General features: G+C 46.1%; 1 protein-coding gene across 1 annotated transcript in view; it reads right to left on the minus strand.

Annotated features, from left to right (window-relative positions):
• Arsb (arylsulfatase B) overlaps window positions 1-16,961 on the minus strand; it is a 166,658-nt gene extending 149,697 nt beyond the window's left edge. The window contains exon 1 of the mRNA XM_075976301.1: window positions 16,536-16,961. Within this exon, the coding sequence (XP_075832416.1) occupies window positions 16,536-16,838 (303 nt within the window). The 5' untranslated portion in view covers window positions 16,839-16,961. The remainder of the gene's footprint in view (window positions 1-16,535) is intronic.
• Window positions 16,962-17,220: the final 259 nt, after the last annotated feature.

Here is a 17,220-nt window from a genome sequence, read left to right on the forward strand (position 1 = left end):
GAATGCCATACCAGAAGTGAACAGTACTGACTATGTGGACTTGGCTTCTGAACTGTTATAAAGGTGAAAAGTATTGAGCTGAACCATGATAAACTGGATGCTGTCTATAAATGAAACTCCCTTTTCCAAAAGAAGGGGAACTACAAGCCTTTATGAGGTCAGACTTTCTTCATCAACTTTTACCTAAATAACATATTTAGGTCATATAGATCAGATGGCAGAAACTGTTCGACAACCTAGCTATCTTTTATGAACAGAGGCAATTTAAAAAAAAATCAAACAATGCTAAGCTTCATGGCTGTGGTAGAAAGCATGCTCTTTTTCTCATTCTTTGTTTTTGGTAACATATAATGGGTCCATTATTGCCATTTTCACTGAATAAATGCATTTTCATTTCTGTTAGAGTAAATTGCAAATGGTGTAATTTGTGCATTTACTCTTTTGGTCCTCAATAATTTTTTTAAGCAAGAGCAGATATCCTAAGACCAAAAAGTTTGACGCTGGACTCTACTGTATGATAAAGACCACTGTTCTGAAGAAACATAAGAGACGGTGACAGGTGACATGGGATAGGTGGCCAAAGAACACGTCTCTGAATCTCTGAAGATATGCGTGAGAAGTCAGCTGCGCACGAAGAGAACTAACACCATCCCTGTCCTGGATTGTGAGAGCACTCTGGACTTGCCCGTGGCATTTGAAAGCCAACGAACAGGAGCCTAGGGACCTGGGCCGAGTCCTGTGCTGTTAGATGCTACCATACCTGAGGATGGATGAAGTACTCCTCCGCCGGCCCTGGCCTTCCCTAGCACTAGATCCTGTGTTTCCTCAAAGCAGTGGTTCTCAACCTTCCCAATGCTGCAACCTTTTAACACAGTTCCCCATGCTGTGGTGACCCCCAACCAGAAAATTATCTTCATTGTTACCTCATAACAATAATTTTGCTACTTTTATGAATTATAATGTAAGTATCTAGTGTGCAGAATATCTGAAAGGCAACCCCAGAGGGGTCTCGACCCACAGGGTGAGAACCAATGCCTTAGATACACAGGACTCTGAGGAGAGTGAAGTCTATGGGTGTCAGCTCACCACCCAGGGAGGACTTCAGCACCCTGGTCCACTAAAGGTGGGTATCAAGCAACTTGCTGCTAATAATTCCTTAAATGTGTTTGCGGGTGATCGACATGCTACATAATATAATGCAGAATAGGATAGAGCAGGAACGCAACTCCATCATGGCCCTATCATTTACAAACTTTGTGACCTTCAGACAGTAAGATAGTGGCTTCTGTGACTTCCTTCAGTGTCCACATTTGTAAGGTTATCGTCATCTGCAAAGGAGGGAGCACAACAGTATCTATTTCCTGTGGTTTGGGCAAGATTAATGAAGGGATACATAATGCCAAGTGCATATTAAATATCCAGCAATGGTGATGGTAACAGGTCTGAGCAGTTATCAACAACACCCTCCTGTCCTAGTATGTTTCTCTGCTGGTGAGCTAAAACGCTGACCAGCCCACCCAGCACGAGAAAAGCGTTTATTTTGCTCACAGATTGACCGCAGCCCGTCACAGAGTGATGCTGAGAACTTGGAGGCAGGAGACCACAGAGGAACACTACTGACGGGCTGTTTCTCAGGCGTCCTCAGCTGCCTTTCTTAGAGAGGAGGGGCCCACCTGCCTAACGATGACACTGCCCACGGTAAGATGGCCCATGCGGCATCAAGTAGCAACCAAGAAAATAGCCTCAGAGACATGCCCCAGGTCAAGCCAATGGATGCAATTAGTCAATAGGGATTCCCTCTTCACCAGTGTTATCAAGCTGGCCACTAAGTTTAACCATCACACCTCCCTACGCTCTGCTTCCTTGAGGACCAAGGCTTTACGGGACTCTTTCGGCTACTCTTGAGCTGATTTCCTGGATTGTGTTTTGCAGGTGACTATCATATACAGTGCACACTGGAACTTCACACGCGCAGTTTTGCTCCCACTGGAACTAAATAAATACACAGTCAGCACTGACTTTCTCAAGCCTTCAATTGCTAACTACTCAGACCACATAGATCCATAGACTTACATTTGGATCAGTGTTATTTTCACTATTTTTAAATTATATCTACATGCGGAGGGAGGTGCCTGGGAACATGAGTGCAGTGATTACAGAGGCCAGAAGACAGTGTTGCAGTCCCTGGAGCTGGAGCTACAGGCAGCAGGGAGCAGCCAGCTCTGGGTGCTGGGATCTGAACTCAGCTTCTCTGAAAGAGCAGCAAACAGTCTTAGCTGTTAAAGCCATTTGTTTTCAAGGTTTTGTTTTTAAGTATTTGGCAATAAACAAATGCAAAATTCAGACAAAAAAATGTTCAAACTTATTTTCATCAATAAACAAATGCAAAATTTAGACAAAAAAATATTCAAACTTAAAGTTTCATTTTCACTATGACTTAGATGAAAGAGTTTTCTCCCGAGTTCTGAGAGAATGTGCGAAGCTGGGATTGAACACGGAGCCTTGTGCATGCTCTTCCACTGAGCTTGGCCCTCTTTTAATGTTTTAAGATAGGGTTTAACTCACTCCGAATCCCAGGCTGGCCTCGAGTGTGTGACCTTCTTGCCTCAGCCTCCTGAATAACTGGGGTTACAGGGCTGTTCCACCAAGTCTATCATTTTTGCTATTTTGTGTGGAAACCATTAGTTTGCAGGCTGAGGAGGAACCACAATTCCTTGCCTGCTGGGCAAATGCTCTGCCACTGAGCTATATCCTCACACTCCTCATGAACTTTGGATTGTATTTTTTGTGTATTTTGTCAGAGCCAACACTTTTGAAATTGTGGCTATTATGGCTTGAGTCCATGTTATCTTTCCATAATTTCATTTGAGAGACACATGGACTATCTTAAATCTTAAAGTATGATAAACTCACTATCATGGTTTCACAGGTGGATATATATATCAAGTTGTATGTTTAGAGTATGTACAGCTTATTGCATGTTAATCATATGTCAATAAATATTTTTATTTTAAAAATGAAAGTACATTTTTCTGTGGATTCTTAGGCCTCTGTCAGCAATAACTGGACACAGACAACGAGAATGTTCAGAGGCCTTTCAGGTGCCTTCCAACCAGGTCGTGTTCAGTCTCCAAACTGAAGCCAAAACAAAGGACTTGTTGCCCTTCCAAATCTGGCTTCTGATCGAGGTCAGTCAGTGGGGAATCACTAATCCAAGAGAAGGGGGCAGGAGAGAGTGGGCAGCCTTGGGTCAGGTGCCTGGCCACCGCACCTCTGCACTGAAGGTCACTTTGAAGGCAACTTCCCCATATGCCTCCCCTTCCAGGTCACATCAGCCCTTCCTTCCCTCCCCACTGGGGTCTCTCCCGACACTTTCTGTCCACTCCCACATCTTCTAAAACCTCACTTTGCAGAGAAACCCTCCCTAAGGGGCTCTCATTTGGATATGCCATCTCTTTCCTCATTCGTCCCTGAATGCCAAGGGTTTTATAATTTCTAGGGAAAGGTCCTCATCACTCTGCAATCGCATATGCACATACATGTGCGCGGACACACAAGCACATATGCACATGCGTACAAGCGTGTCCATACACACAAAAATTTCTTTCCACTGTTAGCACTACAAGCTTACTATACAGAAACTCGAGCCAAGGCCCAAACACTTCATAACATATTCTAATATATCACCCAGCAGGATGTAAAAGTAGTATTTATGGAACCCAAAAGCATCGGTGGATATAAATGTGCAAATCTCACATGGGAAGCTCATCTATCGCGCACAGAGAATGATCTCTGAGCACTAGAAAACGCTGCCAAGAGATGCTTGGCAACTTGGTTTTCCTGTGCCATGGGCACCAAGCCAGGCGGTCAGCTGAAACCCGTCTCCATTCTCTCCGATCACACAGAACGGGGAATTTGTTCTTTTTAGTTCCTGAGGATTTATTTGACAGGGCATTTTCATGGCATTACTGGGAAGCAGAAGTCAAACTCTGGATGACAGCCAGAAACGTGGTTGCGGTCTGTTCAAGCACTATTTGAAGTCAGGAAGCTATAATGTGCGGAGACGCAGTAAACAGGCAAGAGCCAAGCTCACGGCCCTCCAGCGCAGAACTCTGGAGTGACCCCACAATGCCTGGGGCAGGCTGTCATGGGGTACAAATGCCAACCAGAGAAAGAAGGGCAGCTATCTAAACAAGAAATTCTACGACTCCAATCCAAACCTCATCTTCAACATCCAGAAAAAGGTGTGAAGAGAAAAAGGCATAGCTGTAACCTATGAAAGCCCATGGGAGCTACCATCCGTCTGCCTTGTGTGGCGGTCTCTTCTTCATGAAAATAAATCCTCCTGCAAAAACGCCCCTTCCAAAGATTGCGCTTGACCATCGAGGATCTGCTCCACTGATGCAAAGTCTGCAAACCCAGGGAGGGACTTGCTTCCCACGAAATAATTGACAAGAAACCTTTAGTCATTTTGCTGAGATCTAGGAGATGCATGCTTAGTTTAAAAGAGAAAAACAAAACCAAACAAAACCACCTTCTGCTGTGGGGAAGAGGATCATGGCTCTTAGGTCAGAACTTTGTCCAGTCCTCTTTCTGAGGCCCATGCAGTCTACTGATTAAATGTGTGTCTGTGCTGTGTCAAGTTGACATAAGCTAACGTCATCTGAGAGGAGGGAACCTCAACTGAGTAAACACCGCCATAATATCAGACTGTGGACAAGCCTGTAAGACACTTCCTTAACTAGGGATTGCTGTGGGGAGGGCCCAGTCCATTGTGGTGATGCTATCCCTATGCTGGTGGTCCTGGGTTCTATAAGAAAGCAGACTGAACAAGCCATGAAGATCAAGCCAGTAAGGAACACCTCTCCATGGCCTCTGCATCAGCTCCTGCCTCCAGGTTCCTGCCCTGATTGAGTTCCTGCCCTGACTTCCATAGATGATGGAATATGATATGGAAGCGAAAGTCAAATAAGCCCTTTCCTCCCCAACTTGCTTTTCGTCATGGTGCTTCTTCCCAGCAAGAGAACCCCTTCTAAGACAGTATCTCAGAGCTCAGGATGCTTCAGCCACCCCATAAGAAACTGTACCAGGGGCCCAGTAAACCCCTGTAGCACACTTGGCAGTGAATGCCATTTGTCTCCCACCCTGAACAGTGGAGGGATAACACCCGGTGGAACAGAAGGGAAGCGTCCATCTGTCTATCCTTCCATGCACCCGAGTGTTTGTGAAATGCCACCTCTACAGCACTTGAGAATTCAGGAAAGTGAGCAGGCCTGGCCTCTGCCTTACACACCACGGAGCCTGAAAGGAGGTTTCCACAGATCACAGCCACATGACAAGGCAGTGGCCGGCCAGGCTTCAGAACCCTCAGCCTGTGGTCTTGCCAGTTTCTGCAGGTTTTGATCACGGTCAGAAAACACTTGAACCACCCCACAGTTTACGCCTGGAGATGGCCACAGGACAATTGGAGAGTGGAGAATCTGCTCCTTCCCCCTTGCAGCCCTTCTGATAGTCAGCTGCCCAGGGCGCTGAAGCCAAGAGCTACAGAACACACATTATGCCTCAGGAGCCTGGCATGGCCAGCTGGCCTGGCCCCTCAGCGCTCAGGTTTTAGAACTGGCCCGCACCACTGACAGTTTTAAGGGCCTATTTATTCTGTGCTGATCAGTAAAGAGCACAAGGCTCTGATTAAACCCACAAAGCGATGTTGTTTGTGAAAAGAACAAACAAGGCAGAAATGGTTTCCGTGACTTGGTCTGTTTAAATTATGAATCTAACAGAAGCTTATTAAGGAAGAAAATATAAGGAACTCTGAGAAAAGGATTTTTTAGTAAAGAGATATGATTAGGAAGCAAAATCAATAATGATAATGATCTGAGAGCAACAGAGTATGCACAGATTTCCTTGTCAATTAGAAATTATTGCATTTATTATGTGGGGGGGTTATGTGCATGTGTGTGTATGTATGTGTGTGCTTGTGTATGTGTGTGTATGTGTATGTGTGTGCTTGTGTATGTGTGTGTATGTATGTGTGTGCTTGTGTATGTGTGTGTATGTGTATGTGTGTGCTTGTGTATGTGTGTGTATGTATGTGTGTGCGTGTGTATGTATGTGTGTGCTTGTGTGCAGACATGTACACACCATCTCACACATGTGGAGATCAGAAAAGAGTTTGCAGAGGTGGTGCTCTCCTCCCCACCACATGGATTCCAAAGATTGAGCTCAGGTCAGCAGGCTTGGTGACAAGCAAGTGCCCTTACCTGCTAAGCCATTTCATTGTCCTCAAAGTGATAACCAACCGCATCAATCAGCTCCAAAAATGCCACAAGTCAACTGATCACATTCCATGCAACTCCGAACTTACTTTCTTATTTCCAGTATCTTGGGAGGTAAGTTAAACATCTCCATCAGAGCAAGTCGCCCCTGGGTTCCTTGTACTGGAGACCCATGCCTGACTGCTGGTCCTCTTGCTAGCTCATATAAAGCCGATGCATCCTTTGTTTCCCCCTTAAATGAACACAGTCATGAAAACTACCACCGGCAACACGATGGCCTGCTGGCTGCATGCTGCTCTCGTCTCTGCCTTTGGCCGGACGATGCTACAGCTCTTCTGACTAGAATCACAAGTCCTCGCCCCAATTCTCCCAGCTCCTCCGTTATCTGTTTAATCCAATTCAATGACAGGAAGCCATCAAGGCTGGTGGGGACCAGGCCAGACACTGAGGACAAGCAGGAACAGCAGCTAGTAAGGCCATGTTTAGCTGGACCTTCATGCCACCAGGCCCTCTTCCTCTACAACTGTCTCCTGCCAGTCGTGAGACAAACTTGAAGCAAAAGTCAGGAATCACCTGCCCTGTGCCTGCACGGCCTCTTCCCTGTATTTCCTGTCCAAGGTTCCACTTCGGGGGTGAGTAAAAAGCCCTGAGAGTGGCTTGTCTATTTATCAGGATGATTAAGAAAAATGTGGCTCAGGTCCCCTAGGAAAGAAGCCGTGTCATCTTTCATTGTCTGTCTTCTCTGCCGAGGCTTATAGAATTCTGGCGTGGAGTGACCTCCTCGGTCCCCAGGGGAAGAACAAGCTGAGGACTAAAAAGAGTTACTTAGTGTTTTCCCTGAGACCTGCCATTTTTGTTGCCCTTCAATCTTTGCTTCCTTCCTCCCTTCCTTCCTTCCTTCCTTCCTTCCTTCCTTCCTTCCTTCCTTCCTTCCTTCCTTCCTTCCTTCATGTGTGTGTGTGTAAGAGAGAGAGAGAGACAGACTGACAGACAGACAGACAGACAGACAGAAACAGATGGGAGGGGGGCTCATTATGTAGGCCTAGGGTAAACCAGCCTGACCTCCAACTCAGAGAGATCTTCCCAAGTGCTGGGATTAAAGGCGTGCACCAGCTCGCCTGGCCTTCTCAACAGCCTCGTTAAAAACAAGCAGGCATTTATTACCACAGAGCTACATTTCAAGTCCTTGTTTGTTTGAGACAAGTCTTGCTTTGTAGCCCAGGCTGGCCCTATGCACTTGAGTCTAGCCTCAAATTCCTAGTCCTTCTGCCTCAGCCTTCCAAGGCTGTGATTACAGGCACATGGCTCCACCCAGCGCAGTACTAGGCCTTGAACTATGATGGAGCTCCTTCTTGTGTCGGTGCACAGCACACACATCTGCTTATCCGATCAATGTGAGTGCTTCTCACAACAGAGAGAATCAAAGTCAGCCTAATAGGAGGAGCAGGCCTTGAACTACTAACACATGGGACTAAAGAAAGGGCTGAACGGTGGCTCAGCAGTTAAGAGCACTCAAAGCTCTTGCAGAGGACCTGGGCTCAATTCCCAGGACCCACATGGTGGCTCACAATTATCTGTAACTCCAGTTCCAGGGGATCTGATGCCCTCTTCTGAGCTCTGAGGGTACCACAGTATCAGATACATGTGGTACACGTGCCTACCCCCAGGCAAAATACTCATGCACATAAAATAAATATTTTTTAAAAGTAGACAATTTTTATTGGAGCATGGAGAGATGGCTCAGGGGTTAAAAGCCCTGGTTGCTCATCCAAAGAACCCAGGTTCGATTCCCACATGGCAGCTAACAATTATACATTAACTACAGTTGCAAGGAATCTGATGCCCTTTTCTGGCCTCCATGGGCACCAGGCATAGACACAGCATACCACATACATGCAGGCAAAACTCCTATACATGTAAAAAATAAAATTTAAATCAAAATTTAAAAAAATTTCACTGGGAATGCAGACATAAAATGAATATTGTATAGTGAATCGAGTTAACTTGAATTTGAGAATTCAGTATTTTTAAGCTCTCTGTCTGAACTGAAAACAGTACAGAAATGCTATTAGGAAAGATGAGCAGTTTGAATAAAGGACAAATGAATATAAAATTCTTTCCCCTACAGAAACCATTAAGAAACTAGTAAAGAGGGGCTGCCAAGTGGAAGTGTGGGAAACAGGAAAACACAACTTTGCATTAGAAACTTCTGGATGCATTTCCTACATGCAATTTTAAAAATAAGAATGCTTATCTGGACATGGGCAGTACAGCCTTTAATCTCAGCACTCGGAGACAGAGGCAGGTGGATCTCTATGAGTTCCAGTGGACACAATCTTTAGGGTATAATAATATCAAGTATAATTTTACTATGGAAATAGCAACAACCAGAGTTGAAGACTTAACATTTTTATCCTGAACAGGAAGCATTAGGTCCAGAGAGACCTTGCCTTCCTCTGAGCTCCCAGCATCCCTTTGGCCCTTCATTCCCTCAGCGTCCACCACCATGACCTTCTCCAGTCTTAGGACAAGCTGGATCCAGTCTCAGTGCTTGCTTCTCTTCTTTCTCCCATAGCTTGTTAAATCCTTTGCAGGATCTTGACCCCGCTGACTGTGACATTTGGGCCTCCGCCAACCTTGCCTCCTTGGGGACATTCTCAGGGTCCCTATCACTCTACCTACTTTATTCTCAACTCTTATGGCCACGCCCTTTAGAGTCACCTTCCTCACTTCCTCGTTCATACCCACTTTGTTCACCCCTCCCCATCCCTCCTCCCTTCACCTCAAACACTGCAAACACCGGAAGATCCTGCAGGACAGCACAGTGCCTGGCACAGCAAGCTGATCCACAAACACCTGCTCAACAAAGGAACGAATAAACATCGCATTTCATGGTGATGGACTGCAAGCCTGAACAAGATACGCATCTATTCAACACACAGCAAAGGTTCTAGCCTGAGCAACCAGGCAAGGAAATATGATGAAAGACACTCAGGTTTGAAATAAAGCAAGAAAAGTGCTAATTCAGGAAACCTTGAGATTTCTCACACACATACATACATATATATACACACACCCAGGAACACGCATATGCAAACACACGTGTACAAACCCTAGTACATCTCACAAGGGTGGCCAATGTATACACATTAGTTGCATTTCTATATAAGAGCACTAAGCATCTGAAAATGAAATTAAGAAAGCAATTCCAATCACAATGGTACCAAATACGAAATATTTAGAAATAACTTTTACCAACAAGTTACAAAATCTGTATTCTGAAAACTACTAACTACTGCCGAAAAGCATTAAAGAATACTTGAAATACTGGAGAGATGGCTCAATTCCAGGACTGTTGTCAAGGCTGCAATACTTTTAAGTGGTTCTGCAGACCAGTGACATCCCGGTCAAAATTCTGTGTCTCATTCCCCACTCCAGAAGTAGATAAGTTGATCCTAAAGTCCACATAAAAATCAAGGGAGCTCACAATCATTAAAACACTCTTGCAGGGAAAGGAAGGCGGACAGAATCCACACTTCCATATTCTGGAACCTAGTATAAAGCTACAGTGTCATTTAGAGTCATGAGAAACACACAGACTGATGGAAAAACCACTGTGGTCAGTGGGCTGACACTGACTGCGGAGAGAAGACAAAGGAGGAATGAGCAGCCTTTTCAGCTAAGCACACATCTCCACACCTTAGTGGCGTGCACAAATTAGCTCAGAATAAATGCAGAGCTCAATGTAAGGGTAAAAGTCATACAACTCCTGGAAGAAAATAGAGAGACCAATACATGCAATATATTAGGCAATGATTTTAATATGTAATACCAAAAGCATAAGCTATCAAACAAATTAATTATATTACATCAAAATTGAAAACTTGTTGTATATCAAAGGACACTGTCAAGAAAGTAACAAATAATTGTCTGATTAAAGTTTACTACTCAAAACATAAAGACCAAGAGCCAACATTAAAAATACACACAATCCCATTAAAATTAGGCAAGGGCAAGAGAGGCTGAGGAGAGGCCGCAGTGCTTAAGAGCACTGATTGCTCTTACAGAGAACCTGGGTTTTGTTTTCAACATCCACATGGCAGCTCACAACCATCTGCAACTCCAGTTCCAGTTACTTCTGACATCCACAGGCACTGCACTCATGTGCAGACGCACATAAGCAGATGCACATAATTAAAAACAAAAACAAGATTTTTCTAAAAGTTCAAATTTACAGTACAAAATGACAAACGAACGTTACATTAAACCCAGAAATTTTGTTTTTAAGAAAGTGTTCGGGGGCTGGAGAGATGGCTCAGTGGTTAAGAGAATTGCCTGCTCTTCCAAAGGTCCTGAGTTCAATTCCCAGCAACCACATGGTGGCTCACAACCCTCTGTAATGAGGCCTGGTGCCCTCTTCTGGCCTGCAGGCATACACAGACAGAATATTGTATACATAATAAAAATAAAGAAATATTTTTTTAAAAAAGAAACTGTTCTACAAATGTGTTTCAAATGAGCAAAAGGACATGTGTACAAGATATCGATTTCACCTTCTTTGATAAGGCAAAAGGTTGAAATTACTTTTATATTCATTATTATGTGACTGGTTAAAATGCTCTGTTCATGTAACAAATCAGTGTGCAGACATGCACGAGGATGCTGTTTATTTAACAACATGAATGATGTCAAATGTTCAGTAAAATTAAACATGGGTACAGAGGTGTGACGAGAACATTACAACATCTACATGTGCGCTTGCGTGCACAGTCATGAGGCACTTCTGGAAGGATCTTGTCGGTCACAGCTCGTCACTTCTCTGTGTGCTTCTCTATGAATGGGAGTGAACGCCTAAGGGAGAGGCTGGGGTATGGAAAACTTTCAACGTAAGCCCCTTTTGTGAGCTTTGAGGGTTTTAATTTTTTATTTGACAGGTTCACATATTTACATAGCAGATTCATTCCCCACCCTGCGCTCTCCATGAAAGCCAAGCCCTTCTCAGCAAGTTCCCCTCCTGCACTCATGACTCCTCTTTCGCTGTGACCCTTTGAGTTGAATGAGAGTTTGTTTCCTGAGGGTGGGACGGGAAGATTCCACAGGAACGGGGGCTACTTACAGGGACTACACCACTGAAGAAAATAAATCCTCCCTCCCCCAAAATTTGGGTTTTTACACCATACATGTTTTCTACTTAAAAATAAAATGTATAGGCAGATTTTAAAGATAATGGACAAAGGTCATGGGGAGAACACCAGCCTGGCTGTAGGAAGACTGAATTCTATCTACCACGACTACCTCCCTCATCCACGGTGCAGTCTCCCCACTACCCCACCCACCTCTCTCAGATGCTATACATTTTCCACCAAAGCATGATGGTTAAAAGGATCTTGTGAAACAACTGGTAATAATTAAATGTCTTAATATAAAAACTTGAATTCATATTTCTGTTTAATTCTCAAAAGCTGAACGACCAACCTATACAGTGTGTAAGGCAGCGCAAGGCAACAGGGTCCCATACAGCGTGTAAAGCGTGCTAGGCAGGGTGCTCTCCTCCCGTGCAGTGTGTAAGGAGTGTGAGGCAGGGTCCTCTCCTCCCGTGCAGTGTGTAAGGAGTGTGAGGCAGGGTCCTCTCCTCCCGTGCAGTGTGTAAGGAGTGTGAGGCAGGGTCCTCTCCTCCCGTGCAGTGTGTAAGGAGTGTGAGGCAGGGTCCTCTCCTCCCGTGCAGTGTGTAAGGAGTGTGAGGCAGGGTGCTCTCCTCCCGTGCAGTGTGTAAGGAGTGTGAGGCAGGGTCCTCTCCTCCCGTGCAGTGTGTAAGGAGTGTGAGGCAGGGTCCTCTCCTCCCGTGCAGTGTGTAAGGAGTGTGAGGCAGGGTGCTCTCCTCCCGTGCAGTGTGTAAGGAGTGTGAGGCAGGGTGCTCTCCTCCCGTGCAGTGTGTAAGGAGTGTGAGGCAGGGTCCTCTCCTCCCGTGCAGTGTGTAAGGAGTGTGAGGCAGGGTCCTCTCCTCCCGTGCAGTGTGTAAGGAGTGTGAGGCAGGGTCCTCTCCTCCCGTGCAGTGTGTAAGGAGTGTGAGGCAGGGTCCTCTCCTCCCGTGCAGTGTGTAAGGAGTGTGAGGCAGGGTCCTCTCCTCCCGTGCAGTGTGTAAGGAGTGTGAGGCAGGGTCCTCTCCTCCCGTGCAGTGTGTAAGGAGTGTGAGGCAGGGTGCTCTCCTCCCGTGCAGTGTGTAAGGAGTGTGAGGCAGGGTCATCTGCTCCCATGCAGTGTGTAAGGAGTGTGAGGCAGGGTCATCTCATCTGTTCCTACCAAAGACAAGCTGGTGAGTATGATAATAGCCCTTTCCCTAGGAACAGAAAAGCATCAGCGTCAAAGACATGTAAGGCTAGGCAGAGCATCAGATTTTAGCCCAGGTCCTGTATCTATCTGTAAGGAACCGATTCAGCAAGGTCATAATTTGACACAGCCAAGACTGAAACCTACCTCTCAGCATTCCTGACCATTCTTTTTACTCATCACTTTCAAAAGTAAAACACACACACACACCACACACACACACACACACACACACACAGCTCAAGAGAGCAAAGTTCGGTAGTCTAGGCTTGTCTAGATTTTCAAATCTAAAGGGTTCCCTAAACATTAACTCTCTCAACATTAGTAGGAGTGACATCCTATTTTCAATTCTATTGCTGTGATAAAAAAAAAAAAGTAACTTAGAGGAGAAAGGGTTGTTTCACTTTGAGATTGCAGGTTTCATGACAGGGAAGTCACGGCAGGACCGGAAGCTAACCAGCACGTCCACAGTCAAGAGCAGAAAGAAACGCACCTGTGCCTACTCTGCTCACTTTCCCCATTCCCATCCAAGACCCAAGTTCAGGCCATGCTGCCAACACCGTGGGCTGCAGATGAATGAACACAATCAAGATCTGTCCACATGCCAACCTAAGACAGGCAGTCTCTCACTGAGATTCTCTTCCCAAGAGACCGTGCCAAGCTGACAGAACCCACTACCACAAGTGCAGAGGTAACAGACAGGACTCTTGAAGAGTTCTTTCAAGTACCTCATTTTGAAATAGTTAACAATCTTTTCATCTTATTGTACTGAACAATTCTTTCAGAAATAAGTCATTCCTATTTTATAGCTAACACAGGCAATCTTTAAGTAAAAATATGTTAGATTCATTTTTCAGATGGAGATGTTTAGGAGTGACTTAAATGCTCAAAAAATAATAAGGATATTAAGTATGAAGGAGCAACTAGAGGTAATAGGCTGAATACTTCTGAGGAGGAAACACAGTTGCTGTAAGTGCTGATTCTGAACACATGGCCTGGTACGTGAGCAGTTCCATCATTTAGTCCTGTGGCCTTGGGCGCATTTCTTCTGGATGAGTGGTTGTGTGTGTGTGTGCGTGTGCGTGTGTGTGTGTGTGTGTGTAAATGTGGCTGCAGGTGTGTACACACACAGCACCCATCGTGGAGCCAGAGGACAATCTAAGGCAGCAGCCCTCAGGCACGATCCACTTTTCTGTCTTGAGAAGGCTCTCTCATTGCTCTGAAACTCTGCCATAGAGACCAGTCTAGCAGGCCCAAGAGCTTTCTGGTGCCCACCTGCCCCCGCCTGCCCCCGTCTGTCCCTTGCCTGCCCCCGCCTGCCCCTCCTGCCCCCCTGCCTGCCCCTGCCTGCCCCCGCCTGCCATCTTGCCAGGGTTCTGGCACCCGAGTTATCCCCAAGACCAACATGTCTTATCTTGTTCCAGTCTCAGTTTACATCCTTGTGATAAAACAGCGACGTTAATACAGCACGACTTTTAAAAATGTAAAAGCTATGCTCCTCAGTATAAATATGACATCGGGACAGAGGAACCAGAAGTCAATTTCAGAGAATAATCCTGATATTACGAAGAAAAGTATCTGGATGTTCCAGAACTATCGCCACTGCTGTATCACTATAACTCCATGAAATATAATGAGGTTGCTATGTGAGAAAATCTACAGCTGGATATTTGGAAGGTGCAGAAAATATTTCTTATAGTTTTGACAATGATTCTAAACAAGGAAGGGTCATCAGTTTTGAATTATTTAAATATAAAAATTATTGTCTTAATTATCTTTGAAGGATAGGAGAAAGGTACCCAGAATGTACCAATGTGTAGAATTTGAAAGCAATAATCATTTTTAGACTCCAGCAAAAGGATATCACTAAGCCAAAGTAATCTTTAACAGGAACTCGTGGATCCTGTGACAGACTATAATGGGTGGAAAAAACACCAACTATGTTTGAGTCAGCTCCCTTGAGATGCCTCTGGTGGTTCTGAAGTACACGGCTTCTCCTATCCCTTCACTTATTAACCACAGATGTACTCCCAGTACTCAAGTGTTCTCAAGGACTTGGTGGGATAGCACATTAGGGGGTGAAAGTAATCAAGTCCTACAAGAGGATCGAGGTGCAGCATTGGCTTTCCTGTCCAGGTCTGTTAGGACGCTGTGTAAACCAACAGCCCCTCTGTTACTTTGCAATGTGAGTTCAGTTCTCTCTCTTCAGAGCAAACACAGAACCACCTTCCCTTACTCCTGGGAGACTCCTACTGTGTGTTGGAGACACTTGCATTGGCCCAGGGACTACTGATTACACTTCACAGTCAGGAAGACTCCTTGGCATGACCTTCCCGCTGGTAGGGAAGCAGACCACGCTTAGCTTCTATAGTAAACTCTTGGCTGGGGTGTTCCTGAGTCTCTTAGAGAAACATTATCTTCTCTCTCCGGCCTTCTGTTGAAATCTTTATCTTGGTCTTAGAACATGAGGTTAGCGTTGGTCTGAAAGGTTTTGGGAACACATATGGCGGAGGGCAGTGAGTTCAAAATGCTTGTTGAATAAACTGTGTGCTTAGAATCCATTACACAGTAGATGACATCATACTTACACTTATTGCTAACTCGTTTTTCCTTGAATATCTGTTACCTGACATCTGTGATTGACTTGTTCTGAATATCCACACTGGCTCCATGTTATCTAAATCTTTGCATGAAGAAAGTCCAGAAGATTATGTGATTGCGTGTGTGTAGAAAGATAAGAGAGATGGATGGATGGATGGATGGATGGATGGATGAATAGAGACAGAGATTGAATATCAGTATCCAATAGTAGCCACTAAAAATTATTATATTTAATTTGGTCATAATCACATCAGGATCTTATAAACTTATCAACTGCAGTCAGAATGGGGGGGGTGGCTAATTTCATAGGTGTGAGATGGCCGGTGGATGCAGGAAACTGAGGCCCACAATTGAGTAGCTGTATGACTGTATGACTCGTCAGCTGACATCCGTGTAGGCAAGCTATCTCCTCACCTGTGAAGGGGATTCACGATAACTACCTCATGGGGTGTTTTTCAAAATTAAGCTTAAAGACAATAAAACACCACAAAAGTGTTCTTCCTGTTCCTGATCATCTAACATACACATAGTCCGTGGGGAAATCCGTGCGTGCACTTTTCTAAAGGGCAGTGAAGACGATCATACAGGTTGGATTTACTCTCCAATGTGGAAGGAGTATCAGCATCCCGTGTTCATTCTAGGGGTGCGGAGGACATGGAAGTGACTTCCGTTGTTCGTTGTGTACAGCAGAGGACCTGGGGGGCAGGCGCTGGAGTTTGCAGGTTGTTGGCACATGGGTAGTTATGGGCAAGTGCTTATTAAAGGGAAAGACAGATACAGAGGTGCCTGCAGTACACCTTTTCTCTCCTGTAACAAGCTCCAAGGCACAAAGGAACTGGGTGTAAAGGTTAAGACTTTTTACAGTGCCCTCCAGGCTCACACACTGCAGGCTTCTCTGATTTCGCTCTCCTTGTCAAAAATCCCAGTCTTTTTAATGTTTCCAAGTTAATCTCTGAAACTCCCATGGTTTCCTATCCTTCTGTCCCAACAGCTCACTCCTGACCACTGAGCACACCGGTTATCAGGATCCTTCCCACTCTAATTCCACTCTGGAGCTCCGTGGGCCTCTCTCACTTTCTCCATCCTTCCTCCTTAGGTCCCCATCTACCCTTGACTCTGGGGGTTCACAGGCACAGCACCTCGAGTTCCCAGAAACCTCCTCTCCTCAGACCTTGAGAAAATGAAAGCCACTTCAGCACTGGAGCCACCAAGAGGAAGCCGAGCATGCGCAAAGGCCTGGGGAAGCCAAGGGCAGCGAGCACGGTCCCACTGAGCCCCTAGTGCCAGCGCGCCGGCTCGCAGAGCCACGCAGGGCGAGAGGCCACTCCGTACCTGATAGCGCCCGGTGAGCAGCTGGCTCCGCGAGGGTGTGCACAGCGGCTGCACGTAGTAGTTGTCCAGGACCACCCCGCCGGCCGCCAGCGCATCCAGGTGCGGCGTGCGGATGACCGAGCCATGGAAGCCCACGTCGTTCCAGCCCAGGTCGTCTGCCAGCACGAAGACCACGTGGGGCTGCCGGGCAGCCCCGGAGGCCCAGCCCGGCGACGGCTGCAGGAGCAGCAGCGACAGGAGCAGCTGCAGCTGCAGCCCGAGGCTTCGGGCCTGCCTCCCGGTGCATCCCCTCGGCTCCCCCATCCTTCGCAGCCGGCCGAACCCGAGCTGCTGTTGTCCCAGACAGAATCGAGAACTGAGTGACCCGGGGCCCGGCAAGATTTCATTCACCGGGGCGGGCCGCGGGCTGGGGAGGGCCTGTGTCCACGCCCTCTGCCTCCCCGACGGGGGCGGGGGAGGAGCCCGCACAGAGCACGCGTGTAAACTCCACTGGTGTGGTGCTTTCAAAGCCTAGAGCAGAGGCCCGTTATTTTCCTAGCCATGAACTTGAGAACCATGAGTTCCAAAAGGGTTTTCATATCCCTTATCTGATTAAATCTAGCTGCAACCTTGGCAGCTAAGCGGTATAATTATCTCCTCTCTTCACCCTCCAGAAGAAACCACCTTGTAAATGGCTCTACTCCTG

The sequence above is a fragment of the Microtus pennsylvanicus genome, chromosome 6 (assembly GCF_037038515.1).
Source record: "Microtus pennsylvanicus isolate mMicPen1 chromosome 6, mMicPen1.hap1, whole genome shotgun sequence".
Classification (NCBI taxonomy): domain Eukaryota; kingdom Metazoa; phylum Chordata; class Mammalia; order Rodentia; family Cricetidae; genus Microtus; species Microtus pennsylvanicus.